This window comes from Anas acuta, chromosome 24 (assembly GCF_963932015.1).
Source record: "Anas acuta chromosome 24, bAnaAcu1.1, whole genome shotgun sequence".
NCBI classification, from domain to species: domain Eukaryota; kingdom Metazoa; phylum Chordata; class Aves; order Anseriformes; family Anatidae; genus Anas; species Anas acuta.
In genome coordinates, this window is record NC_089002.1 from 6,880,772 (window position 1) to 6,905,916 (window position 25,145).

Consider the following 25,145-nt stretch of genomic DNA (forward strand, 5'->3'; position numbering starts at 1 on the left):
CCCCGGCTGGTTTCGTGTTTGTCCAGGCAGAAGCAATGATGGCTGTAATTAAAAAAAGTGTGGTCTCCTGGTCTTATTCTCAAGAGTGGGTGACCAAACAGAGAAAAATGATTTATTGGTGCGTGGCTTTCGAAACAGTAGCACAGGCATTGCTGTCAGTCAGTCAGGTGCTGGTGCAGAAAGCTGAATACCCCACAGATAAAGCAATTTGGGAAGCAGCAAAGATGAAGAAGTTGTGACAAAGCAGAGAAACAATTTTCCCTGAACACGAGAGTTTCTGCACGTCACAAGGAAGGACCAGAGTGGTGCCTGCTCAGCTGATAAAAGGCAGATGGGGACAGACGAGAAAGGGCAGAAACAGCACAGACAAATTAAATTCCCTGAGTCTGTCTGGGCTGCGTGCATCTCTGACAGCAAACCATAAAATATAAAGAATAAGGATCCTTACCCTGGCTAGAGTCCAAGCCGACAGCCTTGCAGTAACACCATGAACACACTTCTGCTTTAGTAAAATATTAGCTACACTTTGAAGTGAAAACAGGACAATAGATCATCAAGGTCAGACAGTGGTTGTTCACATTACCCTACAGACACTGAGTTTTCATCAAGAATGAAAGCCCTATAGCCAAATTATTCCTGCATCACGGACCTCCCTGGAATATGAGCTGAGACAGTTTTGGCTCAGGACAGGCAGGAGGGCAGCAGGTCGGCTGGTATTTATTTCTGTTTCCCCTCCCAGCCCTGCAGTTTGTTTTGCTGTTCTCCCTCCAGCACAGCAATCGCTATCACAGGAGCTCAGATATCAGGCTCTAACTCAGCTGCCCTGGTCTGCATCCCCTCTGTAGCATGGTAGGAAGGGGCTCGGGTGCTGCAAGAAGCAGAGGGGCCGGGACAGGTCTGCTCCTGCCCGCAGTTGCTGGAAGTGAGCGGATGATTCTGGTGCAATAGGAAAGGCGTGCGCTCGGAAAGTGTCCCCAGGGGCTGAGCAGTAATAAAGCTGCAGGAGAATGCTAAGGTTTCGAAACTTCCAAGAGGAGAAAACCCCACTCTCTCTCCCTTTTGAAAGTAGCTTCCTCCTCCACCTGCCTGCAGGCGTCCTTTCCTCGGCACCGCTCCTCCTGCACGGCGCTGCCCCTGCACGGGAGCGAGATGCTGAGCTCCTGGAGAGCAGTGAAGGAGGCAAAACGAATGGGTGCAGCATCCTCCCCGCCAGCTCTGACCGTGACTGTGCTGTGGTCCCAGCTGCTGGCCCCCTGCTCCTGCACCTCAGTGCATGAGGGACCCGTCCCTCACCTGCTGCATGCCTTTGCAAGGGGTGAGGCGTGTGAACAAGACCCTCTGCACAGGCTACAAAGTCAATGAAATCGGATAAATAATGGTAATTGTGACAGCACAGGCTGAGGATGTGCAACAGAACCCAGCTTCTGCCCCAAGCTGTGGACCAAAGCCCACCCTGATCAATGGAGAGGTCCTCACGGACGTCACCAAGCAGCCCCAGCTCCTTCACCAGTCAGTGACACTGCTGATTTCCTTTGGTCGGTGAGGAGCTGTGTCACCACTTCATTCATAATGTTTTCTCGTTAATAGAAGGTTGTGGAACATGGAAAGTATCTGTCATCCTTAAATGGCTGATTTCGAGGTGCTGATGTTGAAAGATCAGCTTCCGTGAACACTGACAGAGCAGGGAGAGCTGTGTGTTCACCCATTCACACCCTGGCACCAAGGCAAATGGACGTCACACTGCAAAACCCTAGTAATGGGAAAGGAAATGAAGGGAAGCAAGGCCCTGAAGAGCATAAGCAAATATTTGAGCAAGGTTAGTGAGCAATCAAGGAGCTCTTTCTTTGAAGTGAATCACCAAATCCCGCTCAGCCAGAAGCATGTGCACATGCAGGCAAACGCTGATGAGCGTTTGGGTCTCAGGTCTCAGTCAAGTCTCAAGACTGGGTGGTCGGGAGAACAGATGAAGGCTCTCCTCCTCCTCCTCCTCCTTTGCATTGCTTCATTTTTCCAGCGCTGGATGTGGCAGACGCTGTCCTCGCTCAGGGATGCTGGCACGATCCAGGAGTCCTTGGCCAGGCGCCGCCTGCAATGGGTGAAGCCGCAGCAGGAGCTGGCTCCTCCTTGAGGGCACAAGGAGCTCCTTCTGAAACAGCAACGGGCTGTGAAGGAGCCTCCTGGAGGCACCCGATGGCAGTGCCCCCCCTGCCTCTGCCCACGCACACACGGGCTGCTGCCCTAGCCAGACACCCCCAGCCTGATCGCTCCTGAGCACAGGGAAATGCACAAACACGTCTGCTTTCACTTGAAAATACACAAAATAAGAGCTCCTAAGCCTTGTACTTGCTGACAACTCGTACAAATAAAAATAACCCAACATTACTTGCTGGTTTCTTTTTCTTTTCTTTTTTTTTTTTTTTTTAATCACTAGCATGTAGGGACGTGCTCACAGGCTCTTGTGCACATCTGAATGCCTGCCACTGCCAGCAGGGACTGCATCTGCTACAAAAGGACACCACGCTGAATTCAAACAGTTTCACCGACTAGAAACGTAATTCCTCAAAATTTTGACACACACAGACGCAGCACAGTTTCAAATTGGGTTTATTTACAGTAAGTGCATCAGACTTCCACAAAATGTGCTACTGAGTGTCAGTAAATTACAATAATGCACACAAGAAGGTTTTTCTATTCAGCAACCACACAGTAAACTTTTTTTGCATAGTAAACTTTTTTCTACTGATAAGGCAGAAAATACCATCTGGAAAGGAAACACAGATTTCTTAGGCCTGCAGCACCTGTGAGGACCTATTTTCTCACACAATGCACCTACTTTCAGCCAGAGCACAGCAGCAGAAGCAGTCTTAAAAGACTGAAAGCAGACTTGCGAGCACTGTCTGTAGCATCAGCTGTGTCAGAGAAGTTCCTACCAGCCATTGGCGCTCATGAATATACAAAGAGTTTATAATTTAAACAATACTTTTATTAAATTATCGTAGCTTATGTCTGCAAGCAAGAGAAATACAGAATTTTCCCTTGTAAAGTGTCCTTTGGTAGAAGTCAGATATGTGAGTGCGAAGCTGATTGGAACAAACTCCGTATTTCCATCGAGATGCAAGACCCTGCTGGCACATTTCCCTGTTCACATGGGTAGCAAAACACCAGGAGTCTGATCCAACTTCGGCTGCAGCCAGTGGGACTGCTCTGGGACAGGGTGTTATTGTCCTATGTACCACGGGGGCTGCAACCTGCCAGCAACCTCGTTAGCGGACGGTTGCTGCCTCCTGCTTTAACGAGATTTCTCCATCCAGTCCAGAAGGATGTCCAGCTCGCCCAGGGATTTAATTGCTGCAGATGTGACATTCAGCTGAAAGGGATATAAGGGAACAGGCTGATAGTGAGTACCACAGAGCCTAAGGGGACTCTGAAAGGCTGCATTAATTACTGGACATAACCATCAGCTTACCCCTTCGTAGTTCGCGAGTATTTGCTTAAATTTCTCAGTGGATTCCTGCCCACACAAGCACTTGTTTTGATTATGCTAGAAAAATGAAATTGAATTCATTAGGCAGGGGGGGTCATTTTTAAAGATATGAAATTGCTTTCTAGTTATGCTATCTAGTTAAACTATTGTATAATATACACTGAGATCTTGTTCAATTGTGCAGAAGGCTGCGGGTCCTTAAATCAGACTTCAGCTTAGGACACTTGGGTGGACAGAGACAGTTTTTGAGAGCCACCATGGGAGCTGGCTGATGGATGGGCAAATACAAAAATTTCTTAGTGGAAACATGAAATATTCATATCATACTTCTTCACATTCTTGTTAAAACCTTTTTTTATAAATAAAGATTTTGTAGCTTACGAAGCACTTAGGTTTATTTACACAGCAGATACTAACAGCTGAAACTGAACGTTAGCATCAGCCACGACTTACACACTGCTCCAGTTTCCTCTTGATGCTGAGGAAGGAGTTGGCTATGCTGCTGATTTTCCGGTTGATGTATGAGTCCTCGGTCTGGCAGTGCTTGAAGACTTTGTCCATGTAGAAGTTGAAGAGGTTATGGATGATGCAGCATCGATCTGAAGACTTAAGTAACAAATTGTACTTTTAAGAGGTCTTCCAGCGTTCTACAAACCCGTAGTCACCCGTCCTTTTCTCCACAGCTAGACCAAACCATCTCTGACACTAAACACAGAAGCTGACAGTGTGATGTCCTGTGTCAGGAAAGGTTTTCCAGCCCTGCTTGGCATGTATTGATAACACGTATAGACGTTTTTTTTAGGCTGATTTTCCAGATCCATCCTTAGCACCAAAATAATCAGCTGATTTTGTAGCTGGGTATTAGAGGCCTGAAGCAGTGGCCTGTGCCTAGTGCCTTGGGGTGTGAGAGTTGCAAAGACCTTGTTTATATTTCTCAGGAAACCAAGGGCCACCACGACCACCTGGCAGAAGGGAATGGGAGCAGGGCGAGCACCAGCAGGCGGCTGCCCACATTTCTAGAGAAAGGCAGCCAGCTCAGCGAGCCCACAGCGCGCAGGAACTGCGGCAGGACACCCACCTCTTTTCACATACGTGATCCGCATCACTTTGTCCTCCCTGACTTGCTCTTTCTGTCAGTGCCCGTGTTTCTCAGGAACTTAGAAATGGCACTGCCACAACTCTCCAAACCCTTCTGAACTGGCATTCGTTATAACTGGTGTTAGCAAGCGAGCTGGTCAAAATTAGTCAGAGAAGTGGAGGCACAGTAAGGGTGCCTACCTTGACCTTGTGCAGAGACTGTGGGTGCGACAGGATGCTCAGGGTCCTGATGGGGTCTCGGGCTTGCTGCATGGGAAGAGAAGACGTGGTGATGGATGCACCAGCTCCACAGGGCTTTGGGAACTGCTGGCTGCACAGATCCCCAGCTCCCCAGGAGCCCGTGGCAATACTTACAATGTTTGCTTTAATTGCAGTGAAGCCAGACCTGATCTCGGTGACACTCATTGAAATCCTGCAGGGTCCGAAGTGGAAGATTTTGTTCTCAGCTGCCGGCATCAGACTCAACCAGCAAGTCACGGAGTAGAGGCAGAGGAGCAAGTGGGAGCCCTTCATGCTGCTGCCAGGGAGACCTGCTCAAGCCTGTGATTGCAACTGTCTCCTCTAAAAACCACAGAAGAAAAACAATTCAACAGTTTTTATTAAGATTTCTAACAAATTGTTTAACATTCATTGCTCAGCTCATCGTGATTTATATGTAAAAGACTAGCTGGGGTCACAGGAGTAAATACATCTGACAAGTATGTTTGTATGTATGTGCCATAAGCTAAACAACACAACCATATTTCTGAATACACATTTCATATAGCACTGGTTGCACACATACAGGTATGTATGTGTAAAAGCAGCGTGCTGATTGGTATCTCTTAACTATTTCTTCTTTCTTCCCCAGGTGCCAAAGAAAAAAGTTATATAAGAACAAGCATTTACTAAAAGATCACGAAAGAAAGAAAAAAATAAAGTGCCAGTAAAAGATTGCATGTAAACAGACAAAGCTCATCTCCACAATTTTCAGCAGAAAAATAAGAACAGATAAATTAGATATTTAAAAGTCTACTGGGCAGCTGGACTGAAGGTAAGTGTGAGTAAAAGCAGCAGATCCCAAAGGAGAACGCTTTCTCTCTGAAACAGCACCAATACTCCAAACGTAGGTTTTGTTAGCACTGAAAATAAAGGCTATTCATAAATAAAAACTTCACAGCAGCTCAGTATAGGAGAGCCAGGAGATAAAATGGACGTGCAGCAGAAGAACAAAACCAGTACCTTACCTTCTTTGCCACAGGTTCTCCCGTCTTGTCGACGTCTGACCTGGAGAGCTCCGAAGAACGTGTTTTTATCCAGGTACCGGGAGGAAATAGCTCTCGGATTAACTTTTGGGACTTTTCTTGCTTTTCCCAGCATAGATTTCCCTTTGCAATTCCAACTCTTTCACCCAGAGGTGTTTCCCTCACATCTGGAGGCGGGAAATCCTGGCATTGCTGCCGCCCGGGGTTGGGAAGCCGTGACCGAGGGGTGGGGGCGGCATCTCCGCCACGCCGCGCTCGGGGCCGTGGGTCCCCCAGCACGGTCCTGGTGGTGCCACCTGGTCATCACAGGGGGAGTCAGGAAGCTGCTGAGGCCATTCTCCACCGCTGTCCTGGTGTGTGGGACCTTCATCTTCTGGTTTTGGGGGACCCTGCTCTCAGGCTTGCTGTGGGGATGGGCAGATGCTCGCCTCTGTCTGTGTGTGCCGGGGTCTGAGAGGGCAGGGCTTTGGGACAGCAGCTCCCACCTCGGGGCTGCAAGAAGTCCTTAGGTTTTCAGGAACACTGGTAACTTAGGTGAGCACTACACACAAACCAAAGCTATCAGCCTGCAGAAGGGGATGAATTGCACTCAAACTTTTAAAATGAACCAGTCCAGCGGCAGCAGGGCAGTTCTACCCACAGACTTTGACTGCAAGGTCCATGCTCACACCGCTGCAACCATTACCTGAGAAATACCTGATGGTGCGGCCAAAGTCCTTGAGCAGAGCTGGCACCTTCTCACACTGGCATTTTGGATGCACACAGTCCCCTGGGAGCAGGGTTTGCCAGCTGGGACATGCTGTCATGCAAAGGGGGCAGAACCCAGGTGGGCTCAGCGGGCTTTTGGCTCCAAGGTTAGGTTGGTTGTTTCTGAAACCCTTTTGGACATAGCCAAGTACAGCCTGCAAACAAAAATGAGCAGTGGGAAAAAAAATTCTCAGGCTCCCTACACCCAGTAGGGATGCTCACAGGGACCAGAGGGGGCAGAGGTGTCCCTGCAGCCCCACAATGCAGCCACGATGCTCTGGGGCAGAGCAGGAGCCCGAACACGGCTGTTGCAATGCAGGTCTTCTGTGTGAAAGTCTGTGCACGGGGGCTGTTATTTCAAGTTTTGCTGAATGAGTAATTTATTGATAACCGAGCTCAATCTTGAGAGTATATCTATCATCACAGTAACACTAGGCAAATAGATTTTATGCCCGGGCTAGTCACAGTATTGCATACAGCTGAAATCACCACAAATGCACCCAACATGCCTCCCTCAGCCCCGTGCCTTAGCACTATCAAAGAAAACAGCCAAAAGACAGGTCCAAATCTGCAGCAGGTTGCATTTGCTCTTGCCGAGGTGTTGGAGTGCTCGGCAGCACGTGGCACTAATCTGCGCCTTCCTCCCCAAATTCCCAGCTGCTGCACGGAATTGCAGCAAAAGGTGCGCTCGCAGCGGAGGAAGAGGCACCCGAGGGCCCCGCAGCTTTCCCAGGCAGCCGGGTGCACACCCAGCCCGGGTGAGGAAATGAGGGAAGAGGCAGCGAGTTCTTACTTCATTATGTAAATTGCAGATGAGAAGAAGGGATTTCTCTTTTCAGTTTGGTAAGTGAACGTCTTCCTTTTTGGTAACTGATGCCCTAAAGGCAGGTCACCAAACACCAGCATGCAAGACACGGTCAGGGGTTAAAATCTGCCCAGCAGCCCACTGGGGGGAAGATGAAGGGGTAAAAGGGGACAGGAGGGAGATGTTGGACTGGGGGGCTCAGGGCTTTGCTCCCCTACACATTCAGCATGGACCTGGGGGTCCCTTGGCCTTGCTGTGCTTCCACTCACAAAGCAGCAGCAAGAACGTGAGCCTTGCCTCAAGAGCGAGTGAGAGAACAACGATGCTGGAGGGTGGGGGACAGGATCCACATCTTTTCTTAGTGTTTTTTTCAAGTACGTGCACAGTGATGGTGTTTGATTGCCAGTGCTGCACCTCTGAGGGTCCCCAGCGTGTGCCTTTTGGAGCAGATGGGGCACAGCTGAGGGCACAGCTGGATTTCGGCAGGCATTGGACCAGCTCCTGGTTGAAGCAAATCACCTCAGCTCAGCCTTCCCCGCACAGATGCGTAACAGAGGCTCTCATCTGCATGCCAGCTGCAACAGGAGAACATCCCCAATAAAACAGCAAGCCGTGTCTCATATGCTCTGGGAAGGAAGAGGAAAGGAACAGGGATTTCTGATCCACAGCAGCGTGACAACGCAGGTGAGATCAGCTGGGAATTGACTCCCTGAGGCATTTTGGCATCATTAAGGCTTTCATGTACGGCTGCACGCTGGGACGTGGTCCTGTCCCCATCCTCCCAGGCTGCCCGCAGCAAGTGGGGGGCTCCTCCCCAGGGCTTTCGTGGCAGGCACGGTGGGATGGGGCACCCAAAAAGTAGCCGTGACTTAATAACACACAGCACAGAGGGCTGTTAACTGGCTGACACCATGATAGGGGATTAAAAGGTAAGAAGATAAGCCCTGGACACCACTAGCTTGCCTCAGAGTTATTAATAAAAGTGGCAAGCAGCCCTCCCAGGGGCTGCAGCATCCCCCTGGAGAGCCATCCCTGTACATGCCACGTGCTGCCAGCCTCTGAGCCTTGCTCGCTGGGATCCACCACTGATCCACCAGCTGTTCGGATATCCGAAAAGTTTCATTTCATCCAAAAATAAAAATTAAAAAAAAAATCTCACCACCAATAAACAAACAAACAATAAAATAACTTCAAAAAAAACATCCGCCAGCAAGACATCGTGATCTGAATAGGAGCCGTGCTGTCATGAACTGGCCACACACACACATCAACACTAGATTTCCAGTAAAGGATTTCAGAGTGATAAGGTACCAGTTTCAACAGTGCATCTCACTGTAGTTTCATTCTGTAAGGAGATCTGATAATGCGTTGCAGACCATCCTTGGTTTGCCATTCTGTAATATATTACTCATAGTTCACAGCAGCTTTAGGTGCTCCAGCATTTCAGATCTGAAGCTGATAATGGTTTGTACACAGATCCCCAGAAATAGACAACATGAATGACAGAAATGCCTGTAGTAATTTTAATTAAAAAATAAAAATAAAAAAATCCAAACTTAACTGCAAAGACCAGAGCTCGAGGAGCTCTTCATGACATGCTTCAGCAGAAAATCCACAAAAACCAACTCAGCCACTTGACAAAAACGTTGGAGACCAGCAGTTGGTAGGATTTACCATCTCCCTTGGTGATACTGTAGCTAACCAAGACCCCTGCCAAAGGATTTCCACAGGCAGAGGAAAACATATTGGCTTCCTTTTTATGCACCAGAGACATTCCTTGGGTACTGCAGCATGGTATTGCCAGGAGCTGATGGGATGATTAATTGCAGCCGTGCTGCAGCTCTGGGTGGTTCTCAGCCCCTGAAAAAACAATGGTTTCAATGTCAAGCAACCACCTGGCCCTCAAACCTGGAGCCCTTCTCGAGCCCCACTTGAACAAGTGCTGATCCCAAAAGGCAGGGGTTTGCCCCGGTGCCCTGAGGACAGCCCCTGCCTCGGTGTCACTCTTTCCATTACCTTCTGCACCGGTACACGCTGCAGCTCGTGGTGGAAACGTGTTGCCATGCCCTGTCCCGACCTCCTAAATCTGGCTGTTCTGTCTCTTAATTAGTGCAGTTCATTATCGAGAGAAACCAGGGACCTGTTATCAGAGCAGCCTCACCGCCTGCTCAGCCGCAGCTCTGCAATGCTGCTGACAAAAGTAGAAAATTGTTTTTCTCGGTAAACTCATCAAATGACTCAGAAAAGGCTCTGTGAGGAATAATCGGCTGCTAGGTGTGGTACATTATGTGCCCTCTTCTCAGTCACGTTTCTAACCATAACCACTTTAATAATTCTGAAAATCGAGCTCTGAGTCCCGCCTGTCGGGGAGCGGCAGCCTGGGCACGGCTCAGCCTCACCCGGCGCAGCTCCTGCTCGGCCAGGGACAAGCAAAGCCCCAAGCCCATGGTGCCAGACCCCAGATGATGCCAGGATTTCCAGCGGGGGGCTGGCAGACAGGAAGGGCTCAGGAGAGGGGCTCAAGACCTGAGAAAGGTGCCCTAAAACCTTAATTTTCCTTCATCCAAAGCTGCTACCCTAACGCCCTGCAAGGAAACACCCTGCTTAATGCTGCGGATGCTCCACTTTGCCAAACACACTTCTTTCCCCAGGTTTAACTTCTCCAGAGCTGCTTTTCCACGGGTGCCTGGAAGAGCCTGGGACCAGGACCCCTACGGGGGCAGCCCGGGGCTGTTGTTGCCTCAGGGGGGCTCCAGGAGAGCACCCCGAGGTGTGACACCGCCCTGAGACATCTGAGCACCGTGCTTTAAAGCATCCCCTGGGTGGAGATGTCACCTCCTGTCCCTCTGGAGCTGCTTCTGCCATTTACCGGCAGCATTGGGAAGGGGACAGAGCCACGGCCATCCCCAGGGAGCAGCTCCTCGCCGCTGCAGTGGCCCTGGGCTCACGCTGGCCTCGCTGGACATCCTCGGCTCGTGGCTACGCAGGGCTGCACGTCACAGAAAGTGCCACTGCCTCAGCCACCGCCTTCACAGAGCAGATGCGATGTCATGCGTGTGACTCACCGGTGGCAGGGCTGCCAGCAGGCCAGGATTTTACCCAAAGAGGATATAAAAAAAAGAGAAAAAAAAAAAAAAAAAAGTAATTTTTTTTTCTTTTTCCCTCTAAGATTCATCTTTGTGGAAGGAGGAAAGCGTGGTGGAGGATCTTGTACACTGACATAGCTCTTCTGCAGAAAACCATTCATTTAGTCACCGGTGTAGGGGGGTGGGGGGTGTTGGAGGTTAAATAGTTGCTTACCCGGATTTGATAAAAACGTGAACTCGTAATTTGGTTATCATAAATGGCATCTTCCTCAAAGGAAATGCACATTTCAGGTCTTTGCAGTGTCATAGCACAGCTAAAGAGTAGCTCCTGCTAGCTTGTTCCAGCTGCCCACCACCCCGTGCCTGCGAGGCAGGGGCCCTTGCCATGCCCGGAGCAGCAATTTTGGGGATTGCTCCCTCTGGGGATTGGATGGAGAAACGAATCGCACTTGGCAAGTCTTCCTCCCGAACCTGTAGCAGTCGAGGAATTTTCCATAAGGTTTCGCAGTCACCCTGCTCGGGTACCCAGTCACTTGTGATCGTTTCTGCAAGATTTCGTAGCCAGAGAGTGAACATTGATGATTTGCTTTTTCCCTTTTCCCCGCTGTGCTAGGGAAATTGGCCATTTCAGCAAAAATTGAGGTAAAAGTGCCTGAGAAGAGCTTCCTTGCTATTGAAGATAAACGAAAGCTTCCACTAACGAATGATGCAAAGCCCGGCAGTGGTGCTGAGCTAGGCACTAGCCCTCAAACACACGTATTTCAAAGACTCAAATCTACCAACAAGACTGAACACAGGTTCTACCAAAGAGGCTTTTTCAGTTTCCAGGAGGTTTCGGAAGTCTTTTGATGTGGGCATTCAACACATTAATAATTGGGCTCCTGTAAACAAGTGGTGACACCAGTGTACGGGGGAAAAAAACGACAAAGAGGAGCTGTGACCTCAACCCGCGTCGGCAGCGCGGTGGTGGCCTGCAGGGCTGCACGGGGCTGCAGGACCAACACCGCGCAGAGAAACGAAACTTTCTTGAAAGCTCTTTCTCGAGGGAGAGAGCTGGGCTCAGCAAACACAAGAAACGACAGAAGAGAATTGACTTCCACTTTCAAAACCCACGAGAAGCCCCCCACATCTTCCCTGCAGAATTTAGATTTGTTTACTATTCTCAGTTCTAATTTTAATCCCTTTTCTCTCTTGTAATTAGAGCTGCAGTTGCTATTTGCATTACCATTTATTGCAGTGTTTCTCTTCTTCCTGCAGTCCTGGAGGGCTCCCGTGGGGATGCTGCCGAAGGAGCAAGTGAGCACCTTGGGAAGGGGGCAGCTGGTGGCAGGAGGTGGAGATCTGAGGGGGAGACAAGAATAAAAATAACCAACCCTGGAGAAAAGTTCTTCACTTTGACAATTCAAATGAACAGACCCAGAACGTGGCATTGCTTATCAAGCTCTGTCTGGAGCAAATAGAGATTTAAGAAGAAAATGACACAAAATAAATAAATAAATAAACCAGCACATACACAGGGTTATTGGGGCTCATTACCACTACTTCTGGATGAGCAATAGCTCACCAAATACCTCTAAATACACTAGGTGCAGCCAGTGAGGGAATTGTACCCAGAGGGGCTGTTTCTCTGTGAAATACCAAACCACCCCTGCCCTCCTTGCAAGCTTCAGACAGACAATAGCTCTGAGTGGCATAGCTTTTAAAATGATTTGTAATGCCCAGGAGAGCAGGGGACCAGCCGCCAGGTGCAGCATTTTTAGAAAGATGCTCAGCCTCGAATTTGGGCGAGCGCTGGAGCGGCCTGTCCCACGGAGCTGGGGTTTGTCCGGGAGGGTGAAATGTGCTGATGGTGCAGGCACTAAATGATGCCTAATAAAGGAGAAACTGACTGCTCACTGCTACTAGCTCCATTTTTGAATTATCTGGGGAGCAAATGAATCACTCCGATAGCCAGGCAGAGCTCTCATCGATTCACCTTTCACCAAAACTGAAAGACATGTTTCAGTAAGTTAGCTGTGGAGTCTGTGCATAGCCCATCTCTTAAAGACAAGTTTCGGTTTTCGCTGGGTTAATATTGCCTTGAGCATGCACTAACTCGGGACTGGAATCAGTCTCAATTTCACAACCATGAGGTTTTGTGCCTGATAGCAGAGCGGGTCAGCCCGCGGACACAGGGTGAGGGCTGCCCCAGCTCGAGAAGAGAGCACAGGAGGGGAGGAGAGCAAAAGGGCCTCTGGCAGCCCCTGGCAGCACCTCGGCTCTCCCATCTCCTATGTTATTTCTTGATGGAAACCAGCAAACACCCAACAAATCTGCTCTGCATCCCCTGGAAGGGTTATCAGGAATGATTCCTCCATGCAAGGCTCAGACCTGCACATCCCAAGAGAGCGCAGGGTTTGTCCCAGCCCCTGTGCCAGGGCAGCCCGGCTTCGAGGCATAAACGCCTGGAAAGTGATGGGCTCTGTCCCTCACAGCACGCTGCTCCTGTGCACAAAGCCCCCGGCCCCCGCAGTGGCAGGCTCTGAGCCGGGATGCTCGGGGCTGCAGCTCCCGTCCTGCCCAGCCCCGAGCCGCAGGCACAGAGCCAGGGACGTCCCGCAGGACATCCCATTTCCAGCAAACCTGCTGCTACCCAGAAGGAAAGGCTGATAAACGGGTAAATGGCAGGGCTCCTCTTCCCTGAAACAGGAGAGAAAGCTAGCAGAGGGCATTTGCTTCAGATCTTGTTTTCTCCCTTTTTTTTTTTTCCCTTCCTCTTCTTTTTTTTAACACCAATTTCAGAGAGGGGGGTTTCCACATTCGGGTTCATCTGCCACTTCCTACTTACGGCCATCCCGAGTGACACGGAGAGCAGCCAGAGGGAAAAGGGACCTCAGCGCCTGATCCTGATGCTGAAGAGGATCTTCCACTGGCTGCAATGAGAAGACAACTCCCGGGCACGGTGTGCAAGCTGTGCACACTGAGGGGCAGCTCCCTCAGCCCACTGCCCGCAGCCCACCCTTCTGTGCTCCCAACAGCAACGGGAGTGCAAGGACACCCTTCCCACCCCTGGACGCTGCTGTTCTCTGCACCCAGGCTCACTTCGCCTTTGCATCTTTGCAATTAAAATACCTTCCAGGAGGTATCTTATACTTAACAATTAAAATTTGAATTAACCACAAATTAACTAAAATTTATATTTTAGCAGTAATAAATAGATTTTAAGATGTTGAATCAGTAATAAATTTAACCACTGGAGGTATTTTATACATCCAGATTTCACCACCAGTTCTCCGAGCACATGGAGAGTTGTAAACAAATATTTTTTTTTTTTATCAAAAATCTCCGCTTACGCACGTGAGATCAAACTCAGATATTTTTTTCTCTTCCTGCCAGTGGCACAGCCCTGCGTTGAGGTGCCACTTTCTGACCGAGGCATCCTTCATCGTTTTGGAAAATGTGAATAGAAAAGCATCTGCTAATTACAAATCAACTGGAAACAACCAAACGCAAGGCAGGGGGAACTTGAGTGATTCTGGTTTACTGCATTTTTCTCTGAAGGAGCAGCAGCCTTGGGGGGTGAGCGGTCTGGGAACCTGCATTACGAAACTCATTTCTCTTGCCTTGGCTTTTCAGAGGGGGCTCAGAAATGTCAGACCTAATTCTTCCTGGCGTTGCCACCGCATCACCCAAAACCCGTGCTGAGCCTTAGCAGCACTCTGCATGCTGGGGAGTCCCCATGGGCCACCGTGCTGTCCCACCAGTGTTTCAGGCTGGTGGCAGCAGCGGGGACGTGGGGGGAAACCCGGGGGCTCTGGCAGCCGGGTGACTGCACCGCGTGCGCCCACGCTGCCTCAGCGCCTGGCACGTGCTGGTCTGCGTCTTACGGGATGGAAAAGAAAGCCCGGGATTTCTCAACTGCTCTGCGGCATGCAAATTATAATAATAATAAAAAAAAAACAACTGACTGCTTCTCAGCCCAGCAGCTGGCATGCCTCGGGGCTGTGAACTTGTCTTGGCACCGCCGTGCCCAAGGCCACTGAAAAATGTGATAACCAGTTTATTTCTTATGACCATTCATAACCATGAATGTTTATTCTCTGTATTATTGATCATAGTGATGATGCTAAATCATGACAGAGACAATCTTCTCCAGAAAATCCACACACCCCAGTAATACCAAGAGTAGAAAAAAGAAACTCATCAGCCAGCAGTTGTGAAATGAACTGTAGAAGAAAGAGTTGTTCAAAATTGGCTCGATAGGATGCTCAAGATGAAAGGAAGTCAAGCTGGACCACGTTTAGTGTATTTTGCATACTTTTACCTTCTTAACTTACCTGCAAACATACTGCTTTCTTCCAAAGAAGCCCCGTTGGCTGCCCTTGCTCGCTCGGAGCACACACTCCTCACTCCTTCATTTCTGTAAGGACAGAAATAGGGTGGCACTGCTAGCACAGCTCCATCTTCTGAATTACCTGGGGGCACCCTGAAACCCACTGGCGGGCCATGAAATAGGGATGCTGTTCCCTATCCTTATATCTTATAATAGTAGCATAATGTATAGTACATTGTATTATTATATATAATATATAATAATAAATAATAGATGCTATTATATCAATTTTGTGATTCTGTTTAGAGTCTACTTGGAAAAATCTTATATCTACCACTTGAGAGAGACGGTTCCTTGATCTAATTGAACAAGACATGACAAGCTCCAAATACTGGAAGTTTTATTTATGCGATTTAAAAAATGCAAATATTTCTTTATTAAGTTAATCGTTGAAAAAAAATGAATCTATAGACCAGAGGAAGTCTCTGTTACCTAAGGATTTTAGGTCAAGGTTCCAGCTTGGGTTATGTCAGATGGAAGTTATGGACCTACTAAGAAAATGTTATGTAAGGATCTTTCTATGTGTCATATTAGAATTCATAACAATGTCTTCCGTTCATGATTAGTAACCTATTCCTGGACACTTTGATGTTACATGACAAAACAATTCATGACATTGGTTAAATTTCCAAAGAGCAATTTGGGATTTACCTGTTGATATGAGGTTGATATGAGTCACATTGCAAATTCCGACAAGAGTGCTAGAAAGCAGGTTTCCAGAAGTGAAAAGTCCAACGTCATGCATTGACAGCAAAAAAAAGTCAAAAAAAAAAAAAAAAAATCAGTCCACTTCGTTTCACCCATCAGGAACTGTTAGTCATCAGAGTGGGTGCTGCTTCTGAGAGCAAATGAAATCGCTTCAAAGCTGCTTTCGTGTACAGTGAATGAAGGGCCACAGAGTCTCCCATTTCCCCAGTACGTCACAGACAGCAGTTCTGAACCTGAAGGGATGAGAAATGGGAAATTCGGGAAAGAAAACAAAGAAACACACCGTGATGGCAGCCTGGAAATCTAGGGGATTCTTCAAGCTGTATCTACAACAGTACATAAAACACACAATGTTCCCTTGTCTGAAGAAGGTGACTGAGACCAAAAAGGGGGAAATAAAAGGAAAAGCTTTCCCCTGTGGAAGCGTGCCAGCACGAGAAAACCCCCACCGGGCAGCACCTGGTGAGATGCACAAAACACCACCAGCTCCAGGGGGATGCTGGAGATCATGAAATGCCCCCAGCCCTGTTGGCACAGGGACAGGCTGCCCAGGGCCATGTCTGAAGCCTCTCCTCACACACTGCGTTCACCTCAACACCTCGCTTCAACGGCAGGGAGCAATCCTGCCCTCCTGCCGAGTACTTCTTTCAAAGCTGCAGCTCCCAGAAGCTTGTGGGAGGTGGGGTAGAAGCTTACAAGTGGCTTTTGAGTAACGTGCGCTCCTTCCTGAAACGATCTTCTTGGCAACTGTGAAAGCTGTTTCCTAAAGGTTTAGAAATACACCCACGTCCCCGGACACTCTTTAGGAAAAGGTGCTTTATTCATTCATGCAAGCACTTCGTAGTACTGCAGAGTCAATGCATTTCCACAGCAGTAAGCAAGGGTGAGTCAGAGCGAAACTGCACCGTCAAGATCTCTGACACGGCGAAGGAAACGCAGGTAAACACAGCCGAGTGCCGTGCGTGCGCAGGACGGTTTCCTTTGTGGAATGGACACATCTGGCTTACGCCCTCTGTGTACCAAAAAAAACAACACAGGTTCCAAAACAGGGAGGAGGGAATTGCACAAGAGCGAGAACCGCTCCGAATTGTCAGGGTGTCGAGCTGAAATGACTTCATGGAGAGCCACCGGTTGCCCAAAATAAGAGAGGTTTGGAAACAAAACTCAGCTCCTGGGCAGGAAGGAAGGCAGGCGGCTGCCGTGGAGATGACCCCAGCCCAGGAGCCCCTTGGCCAGCACCAGGGCTGGAGCTCCCCGCATCTCTGAGCAGCAAAATGGAGCTGCCCAGCAGTCCCCTGCGAGCTGATGCTCGCCAGCAGTGCCGGCACCTCAACCAAGAGCTAAGACCCGAGAGCAAAAAGCAACGCCCCAGAGCAGGGGCAAGGTTTGCAAAGCAGGTCCTGAGGCTGCATCGTTCCCCAAATTGCACCAATCCACACAGGTTTAATTCACTGCTATTGCACCAGATGCACCCTGCACACACAGGGGCCACCTCCAGGTGCTTGGGGAATCGCAGCCTGCCCCTTCCCTGCTCCCCAGCACAGAAATTTCGATGGCCCTGTGAAATTTGTGCAGTCATCCAGGTCCTGGTCGTGCAGCTCATTGACCTGAGGCAGATTGGAGTTAATCCAAACTAAAACCTCGCCGTGTGGGAGCCAGGGTTGAAAGCACCGGTAGAAACGGGTTGTGTCCAAAGCTACTCATTTTTGCTGCTCTTTCTTCTCCTTTCTCACAGCTTCTCTTGCTGGTCAAGGGAAGAAACCACACTACTGATGCATTCAAACAGGGGAAGAAAAGCGGGGACTGACTTCATGACACATGCTGTGATTCACATAAAACTTCTGGTGTCCCTGCAGTGATTCACGAGCAGAATTCACCGGGAGGATTCTCCCTCGTGTCCCTTGGAAAAGCAGCAATATAACACCAAAGGGTAAACAAATCAGAACACAAAATCCCACGCTAGTACTGTATTGAGCAGTTACCTCAAGGCCTTCAATTACTAATAACTCATCACTTTCCCCTTGCTCATGGATACTCTGACACAGAACATTCCTCTATTTTGCTCCTAAAATAATTTAAAACATCTACAAAAATAAATACAGGGCAACAAATAATACTTCGCATTTTTCCAGCATTTTTTTGCAACTAGCTCATTCGCAGATGTTTGCAGGCTCACATGAAAAGAGGCTCAGTGCAGTGAGGGAGGTGAGAGTTGAAGGGATGTGTCCAAAGCAGCAACCCGGAGGTCAGCTGGGAGGGATGCACTGCTCCAGACTAACAGAAAAGCTTTCAAAGGACCCCCATGGTCACTCTAAGGCCAAATTTATCTTCACTTTCTCTTTCTTGAGCAACAGATTTGTTGCAGAAATCTTTATCGTGAGGAAGCAGGGCCCTGTGTGTATAGAAATATGTAGAAAGAGAGTGTGAAGGAGAGGAAAACGGAAAAGAGAGACGTCACAGGAGTTATCTTCAGCACCGAAATGGTAGTTTTATCAGCTGGGACAATGAGTCTCGGTTAGCAGAGCACATCCAGTTCATGGAGCCAGCGCTGGGTGGCTTGGACGAAGTTACTGTCTATTTCTAGGAAATACAATAAGATTCAAGAACCAGAAACAAAAATGTTCATGACCTGCTTGGACACTTGGGCACCACACACCGGTGTGCAAACAGCTGCTCCCATGACACAAACCCAATTAAAATCACAGGCTGCTGCTAAGAAACACCTTAAAAAGAGACTGATTCTCTCATTACTGGTGGGGAAGTGGCAGGAGAGAGCCCTAGCACCAAGCTCCGAGCTCCAGCTCCTCTCCCCTGCATGGGACACGAGCAGCGGTGCAGCCTGAGCCAGGCTGGGCTCCCCCAGCATGTCCCCAATGCACAGGACCGATCATGTTAGTGCCCAGGTGAAATCCCAGCTGGAGCTTGGAGCATGCTCCTGAGCTTGCCGGAGCCTGTACAAATTCATGTCGATGTCAGCAGACATAAGCATTAACTGAATAATAAACAGAAAAAGATTTAAGAGTGCCATGTATTTGCATTGGGGTGATAAATGAGGAGACAATGTATTTGAACAAGTTCACTGAAAGCAATGCTGCTGCATTATCCACGGTGCTGGTGATCCTGCGTGGAGGCTTGACTTGGAGATTTAAAAATAGAAACACTTTTTGCCTCACAGCATTCTTCTAAAAATAAAAGAGTGGCTGTGAGAATGCAGAAGTAACCTCACACAGCACCTTTTCTTCTTCGCATTGTATCTGAAGCTTTCCTCTTTAGCCACATTTAAATTTACAAGAAGCAAGCAATGAAAAAAAAATGCAGAGTCTAAGCACAAAAGATTTGATGGGGTGTGAGGAGGGGAGGGGGGTCAAGAGAACAGGAAACCCAAGTTGACGGGAAACCCAAGTGACATTTGCTTTTAATGAATGACTTATAACCCTAATATTGCTCGTCAGGAAGCGGGGAGAGGAAACTGAGAGATGTTTTGAGAGTATAAATGAGGGGCTCCATCAAGGTGAAGACTGCAGATCTGCATTTTACCCTCCAGTGAAATTCAACCGAGAGCTGGACTAAGAGGAAAGGAACTCATCCTCACAGCATGACAACCTGCTGCGTGGCACTGCTGCTGCTCCTGGCTGCCAGCATCCAGCCTGCCGGGTGCTTGCTCACCGACCCCAGCTGCCTCCACTTGTCTGACCTCCTACCAGTGAAGCTCAAGGAGCTGAGGATGAAGTTCGAGGAGATTAAAGACTACTTTGTAAGTATGACACCGGTTTGTCTCTCCTTGTCTCTTTCTTTCTCTTTTTTTCTTCTCAGAGTTCAGTGATTTGGATGAGGGGGCAGCAACTTCCCCTGGGCAGAAATTATTTGGTTGTGCTTGGTGTCATGGGCTGCTGCATGCAAGCAAGAGAAGTTGTTTTGCTGCTTGCTGAGAGACAATACGCAAGGTTTTTCTTCCTAGTTTTAGTTGTAATGAACTTGAGCAATTTCATAATGAACCCTGTAGACCTCGCTGGGCAGACTTCCCCCTGAACGCTGCAGAGCGAATTATTCACTGAATTAGTAGGAAGGGACCAGACTCTTCCTCAGGGCCACGAGGTCCAGCCCTTCTGAAACCAATACTAGACGAAAAGGGAAATCTTTTGCTACCGACTTTTCTTTGAAAGAGCCGCAGAAGCACGACCAAAGGACCGGGGCACCCGACAGCAAGGGGAGCCTGGTCGGGTGCCTGTGAAAGGTCACAGCTCCGCACCGCAGGGACGGGGGCACAGGGGAGAAGGGTGCAGGGCCAGCAGCATGAGGCACTCAGAGCATCCATCTGCCTCTGCACGGGGCTGACAGGGGTGGTTGCTCACACCCAGGGTACTATTTTAGTTGGTGTCAGTACAATTTAGCAATAAAACGAGAGAACTCTCCGGGTTCGAACCCAGACTGATGCTGTGGCTTGTATCAAATGAACACTGCCGGGGGGATTTAAGACTTCAAGCCGGCTGTAAACCTTTTAGTTGATGTTAGGAATGAATGCTCACCTCTCAGAAAAGCTCCCGAGTGCCACAGGGCAGTGCTTTGGGCACTGTCAGCTCACCCCCTGCACTGCCCCAGCCCCCCAGAGCTGAAGGCACAGCAGCAGCACCACGAGGCAAAGCCCCCTTGGGGTGCCCGGTACCCCAGTGTTTGGGGACCCTCAGGTCACCATCAGAGGGCTGGAACCGTCCTGTCCCCGGGAGCACGAGAGCAGCCAGGCTGCGTGGAGAGCCCTCTTCAAACAGCTGCTGTAACTTTGACACCTATCTGGGGAGCGGGGTGATGTGGTTAATGAAATCTAACGGAAAAATCAAACTGGCATTCGAGATTTTGTGAGCTTGCTGCCTCAGCCCCACCAAAAAAAAAAAAAAGAAACAAAAACAAACAAACAGGGATTTCTGTACTTTGCATTACTGAGCTAGAAACCGAAGGGTGCTCTGTGCCTCACCACGGTGAGACCATAAACGCAAACAAGCAGAGCAACCCCTCGGTGCAGCACAGGGGGAGCGGTACTGCCTGCCTCCAAAAAGCTCATCTTTCTCTTGCATTCTCCTACAGCAATCCCAAGACGATGAACTTAGCATCCAGCTGCTCAGCTCCGATCTGCTGGAGGAATTTAAGGTAAGAATCATAATTCTCACCTAAGCCCACTGCCCTCCATCCTTCAGCCTGTGTTTTGTAAGAAAAACCGACCCTAGGCGGGGGCATTCCCCAGTGTCGGCTCTCCAGCTGGCTGCGGCAGGGCTGGCACACGGCCACCCCCGTGCTGCGAGCTCTCTGACCACCATAAAGGCACCAGTTTGTGCTGCCACCAACACAGCCCCTTCCTCTCACCCCAGGGGAACTTCGGCTGCCAGTCGGTGCTGGAGATGATGCGGTTCTACATGGAGGAGGTCCTGCCCAGCGCCCTCAGGAGCAGCGAGCACCACCAGCAGAGCGTGGGCGACCTGGGCAACCTGCTGCTGAGCCTGAAGGCGATGATGAGGCGCTGTGTGAGTGGGCTCAGCACCGCGGCACGGGGCGCAATCGGGCACTCGGGGGAGCGGGGCTGGTCCCAGACCAGCAGCAAGGCAGGGGGTGGGAGCTGGGTGTCCCCACGGGCAGGAAAATAGGGGCAGGAGCCAGCTGGGGATGCCTGGGGAGGGGCAGGGTCTGGTGCTGCACGGCACAGACTGCACGAGGATGCTCTCCGTTAGATAACCAGTACAACAGCAGAGATGCCCAGAAGCACCCTTTATCTGCAGCCTGACAAAACCTGGGTGAAGAAACAGCGGGTGGGGGGCAGGGGGATCTGTCCCTTACCTGACTGCCGGCTCGGTGATGCCGCCTCTCGCTCCCTCGGCCGTGACCCCGTCCCCAGACGCAGGCTGAGTCAGACGGGACCAACCCTGCCCTCGCCGAGCCCCGGGGCTGGAGGGAGGGAGGGAGAGCACGGGGCTGACACGGGGTCCCGGTGGGCTCCGATCTCAGCACACGGCATGAGGCAGCCCCGGTGCCAACTGTGGGAGCCCGCAGGAAAAGCTCGGGCACGCACGGGGAAGGTGGAGACCCGCGGCGGCAGTGACGAGGGACCCGCACCAGGAAGGAAAACTGCTGAGTTAAAGCCGTGGTCTCCTTCCCTTTGCAGCACAGGTTCCTCACGTGCGAGAAGAGGAGCAAAACCATAAAGCAGATTAAGGAGACGTTTGAAAAGGTGGGTGCCTTGCTCGGGCGGGTCAGTGGGGTTTACCGCTGTCCTCACACATCAGGGCAGGCGTCAGGAGCCCAACAGGCAGAAGCCTTTGATTATGTGAATGCTTAATACGGAGAAATCCAGCGAGCGAGGCTCAAAGGAGCAGCTGCTGTGTTTCCGTGAGTGGGTGGGGAGAGAGAAACTGGAGCTTTCGGTGGAAAGAGAACATTTCTAGGGATTCTGCATCGCGTACGCGCTTGAACTGCAGCGCTGCAGAGCGGAACCAGTGAATTAAAACCCACCAACTTCCACCTGCAGATGAACGAGAACGGCATCTACAAGGCGATGGGGGAGTTTGACATTTTCATCAACTACATTGAAGAATACTTGCTGATGAAGAGGAGGAAGTGAAAGCGCCCGCGGGGCGGCTGCCACACCAAGTCCTGCTACTTCTTCAGAAATCACATTAGGCTGAGAGACTAAGTTATGCTAGGGCTCAGGTCAGGAGTTACAGGTCAATAGCAACTTAAAGTTTAGTATTGTATTTAAAAGTTATTTTTTTACTAATTGAATTTAATATTTATTATTTCTAATACCTCAGTGTTCATGTTTACACATTTTTATTTTGAGAGAAGTATAATGACCTTGTAAATTACTATTTATTGTTCAATATTTTATGCTGTTTATGATAGCGCTATTTTATTCATAGCTTCAAAACACCCAAAGCAGCATTCTTCTGCCGAGCAGGTAAATGAGCTGAGTTTATCCTGAGTGCAATTGCTCTGAGCATGGTTGCTCGGTCAAGAGCTCTTCCAGCTCTGAGTTGAGCAAAGTTTAATTGCAAACACCCCGTGAGCGCTCTGCTCCTATTCTTGCCTATTTATTTATCTGCTCCTATTCAGCTATTTATTTATGCAATCAAATGTTTCCTTGCATAACCATGTCACTAGCTCTGGTTCTGCAGTTGGAATTTGGCACTGAAATATTCCAAATTATAGCATGGCCTTGCACTGAGAATAATAATCATAAAATTAACCAAGGGCAGGGTTATTCTTCCTCCCTTGCGAGGAAAGTCGTGCACTCCAGCAAATGTGATGTGACCATGCCTCAGCAATAGCTCGGTTAAAACCCACCTCTTGACTTCAGCCTATAGATTAGTCCAGGTTAAAGAAAAATAGTGATAGGAATTAAGCTTTTGGTTCTAATAGAACTTGACTTAAACGTTGCTGTCAACTGGCTTCCAGAGCCGCTGGGTCAGACACTCTGCACTTTTAAGAATTAACCTTAGTATTTTCCAGTCTTTGATTGGGTTTTACCTACTGTTTGTTTTTTCTTTTTAGAAGCTAGAGGGTATTTAATTAACCACCATTTTAAGGTGGCTTGGGTAATTTGCATTCAAATTCTTGAAGCTGCACGCAGCGCTGGCAATATTCGGTTTTGCTTCTAACTGGCCGCACGAGGAGCTGCAGCAGACTGGGACTGGGAAGGAGGCTGCACTGGGGCTCCACTGTCCGCCGTGAGACTCTTGTTTTAGGGGTCCTCACCCGCCTTGCCCCCAGTCTCCTGCATGCCCCACGTGCACCGCAGGACCCCAATCAGAGGGAAATCCAATAACCCCGAGGCATTTGCTTCTAATATTTAGAAGTATCAGGGCACCAGTATGATGAAACACTGTCAGTTTGCTGTTTGCTTTCCTGTCATTTGTAAGTTACCACTGACTAGGGTCTATTTATATGCGATTTACTCCTTTTTGACACGTGTGGGGACAGAAGGGCATTCCTGCGGGCAGCGTGCCCGGCACCGCAGCAGGGGTGCTGCTCAACACAGTGCCACTGGCTCAAGGGCAGTGCTGGGGGCAGATGCTGCAAAAATCCACGTTACCTTCTTACTGGGTGCTCTGGCCAGCTCCTTGCTGCTTCTCCACCGAGCTCTTTGCCTTCAGGGCAGCAGGGAGCTGAGCACAGCCCCAGCACTGCAGCATGCACCAGCACAGACGCTGCGCCTCGGTGTAACACTGCTGTTACTGCATCAACTGCTCCACGTGGATCTGTATGAAAAGAAACCTTTTATTTTTGCTAATAAAGACCTCATGATGAACAAAGCCTCTCTTCCGTTCTTCCAAGCTGTTAACACGCTGTAGACCGGCAGCAGTGTCCAGATGCTGTGCCCAGCAGGGCACAGACCCGGGCAGGCAGGACCACCACGCAGGGGACGCATGCACCAATGGGCAGGGAAGCAAGGCGACCCCTGGGACATACATTTAAATGCAAATCTCCAAGAAGGCAGAAATAGTCCCTAGAACAAACTATCTGCCAGTGATTTCCTAGCCTCTGAGTTACAGTGGAGAAACGCTGGCCCCAGTGTGTGTCCCTTCAGCCTCTAACTCTCACAAGTGTTTCAGCAATCGCCCTTTTCGGAGCAGCTTTTACAGTTAAATAACAGCTCACGTGCCAAATGTCATTGCTAATCCCCAGGACTAACATCCCTGCCCCTCCCTCCCCTGACTGACAGCAGAGAGCACTGCTGCCTACTGAGCTCTTTTTAACTTTGCATTTGTTCTTCATCAGGACGAGGCCTTGATCCTGGATCAGACAGCAGCTACCAGCTCCATTCTCGGCTGATATTAGTTACCGACAGACCTGCTTGCTTATCCTCCAATTTGGGATCACATCTCCATGCACATCCACGTGCATACAGCGGCAGAGGACCTGACCGAGGAGGGGAAGGTGTGCGCACACGAAGGCACAGCTCCATCACCACCAAACCCGGGCACAGCCATTTCCAGAGCCCAGCTCTCACCGACTCCAGGGGCTGCTGCTGGGGGGCACCCACCCGGCACCTTTTGGTTTCAGTTTAGAGCCTCTTGTATTTTCACTGCTTGTACATCTTTGCTTGCCAGCCAGAACACTGAGTGCTCACTGGCAGCTGGGGTTTCTTTCCTCACTGTATTATAAATAAGAATATTGAACATGACAATTTCAAAGCCAGTTTCTGCCTAAACTTCACTCCAGTGTCAATCAGTGTGACTGCTCTATTCACCCAGGAGATTCCTTGCGTTCCTGGCAACAGCTGCCCAGTGCCTTGAAGCCTCATCCCTGCCCTGCCCTGTTTACATTTTTACCCCTTTTACACAACTTTTCTTCCATGGAGACAGCACCCGAGGCACCAGCTTGGAGCAGGAGCCTGAGGGCCCTCGTGATCGAGATGGGTGCTCAGCACCCTGCCCCGGGGAAAAGGCAGAGTCAGCTCGGAGGCGGTGAGTTTTTCAGTAAAGCACAGTCACTCTGGTTAGAGAAACCACAGGAAGGAAGCAGATGGGATGCCTCTTGCTGTATGGAGAACAAAGGTTTCCAGTTACCTGGCGCTACAGGAGCCGCTTGGTGCAGAAGGCGGCTGAGGCAGAGAGGT

General features: G+C 49.7%; 2 protein-coding genes across 4 annotated transcripts; one reads left to right on the forward strand and one right to left on the reverse strand.

The window, feature by feature from the left end:
* Positions 1-2,568: 2,568 nt before the first annotated feature.
* Positions 2,569-22,109, reverse strand: LOC137844043 (interleukin-20-like). Of its 2 annotated transcripts, none has more exons than XM_068659971.1 (10): positions 21,368-22,109; positions 15,488-15,777; positions 14,781-14,863; positions 13,292-13,376; positions 11,690-11,805; positions 4,937-9,566; positions 4,763-4,828; positions 3,938-4,090; positions 3,467-3,541; positions 2,569-3,367 (listed from the first exon to the last, which is right to left on the reverse strand). In XM_068659971.1, the coding sequence occupies exons 6-10, from the start codon at positions 5,093-5,095 to the stop codon at positions 3,290-3,292; spliced, it is 531 nt and encodes a 176-aa protein (XP_068516072.1). In that variant the 5' UTR covers positions 5,096-9,566; positions 11,690-11,805; positions 13,292-13,376; positions 14,781-14,863; positions 15,488-15,777; positions 21,368-22,109; the 3' UTR covers positions 2,569-3,289. The 2 variants fall into 2 exon arrangements, with proteins under 2 accessions (XP_068516072.1, XP_068516071.1); XM_068659970.1 differs by having other exon boundaries at positions 4,937-5,134; positions 5,798-11,805.
* On the forward strand, positions 18,975-24,808 carry IL10 (interleukin 10). Of its 2 annotated transcripts, none has more exons than XM_068659968.1 (5): positions 18,975-19,298; positions 20,624-20,686; positions 20,905-21,057; positions 21,693-21,758; positions 22,056-22,193. In XM_068659968.1, the coding sequence occupies exons 1-5, from the start codon at positions 19,140-19,142 to the stop codon at positions 22,146-22,148; spliced, it is 534 nt and encodes a 177-aa protein (XP_068516069.1). In that variant the 5' UTR covers positions 18,975-19,139; the 3' UTR covers positions 22,149-22,193. The 2 variants fall into 2 exon arrangements, with proteins under 2 accessions (XP_068516069.1, XP_068516070.1); XM_068659969.1 differs by lacking the exon at positions 22,056-22,193 and adding an exon at positions 24,305-24,808 and having other exon boundaries at positions 18,976-19,298.
* Positions 24,809-25,145: the final 337 nt, after the last annotated feature.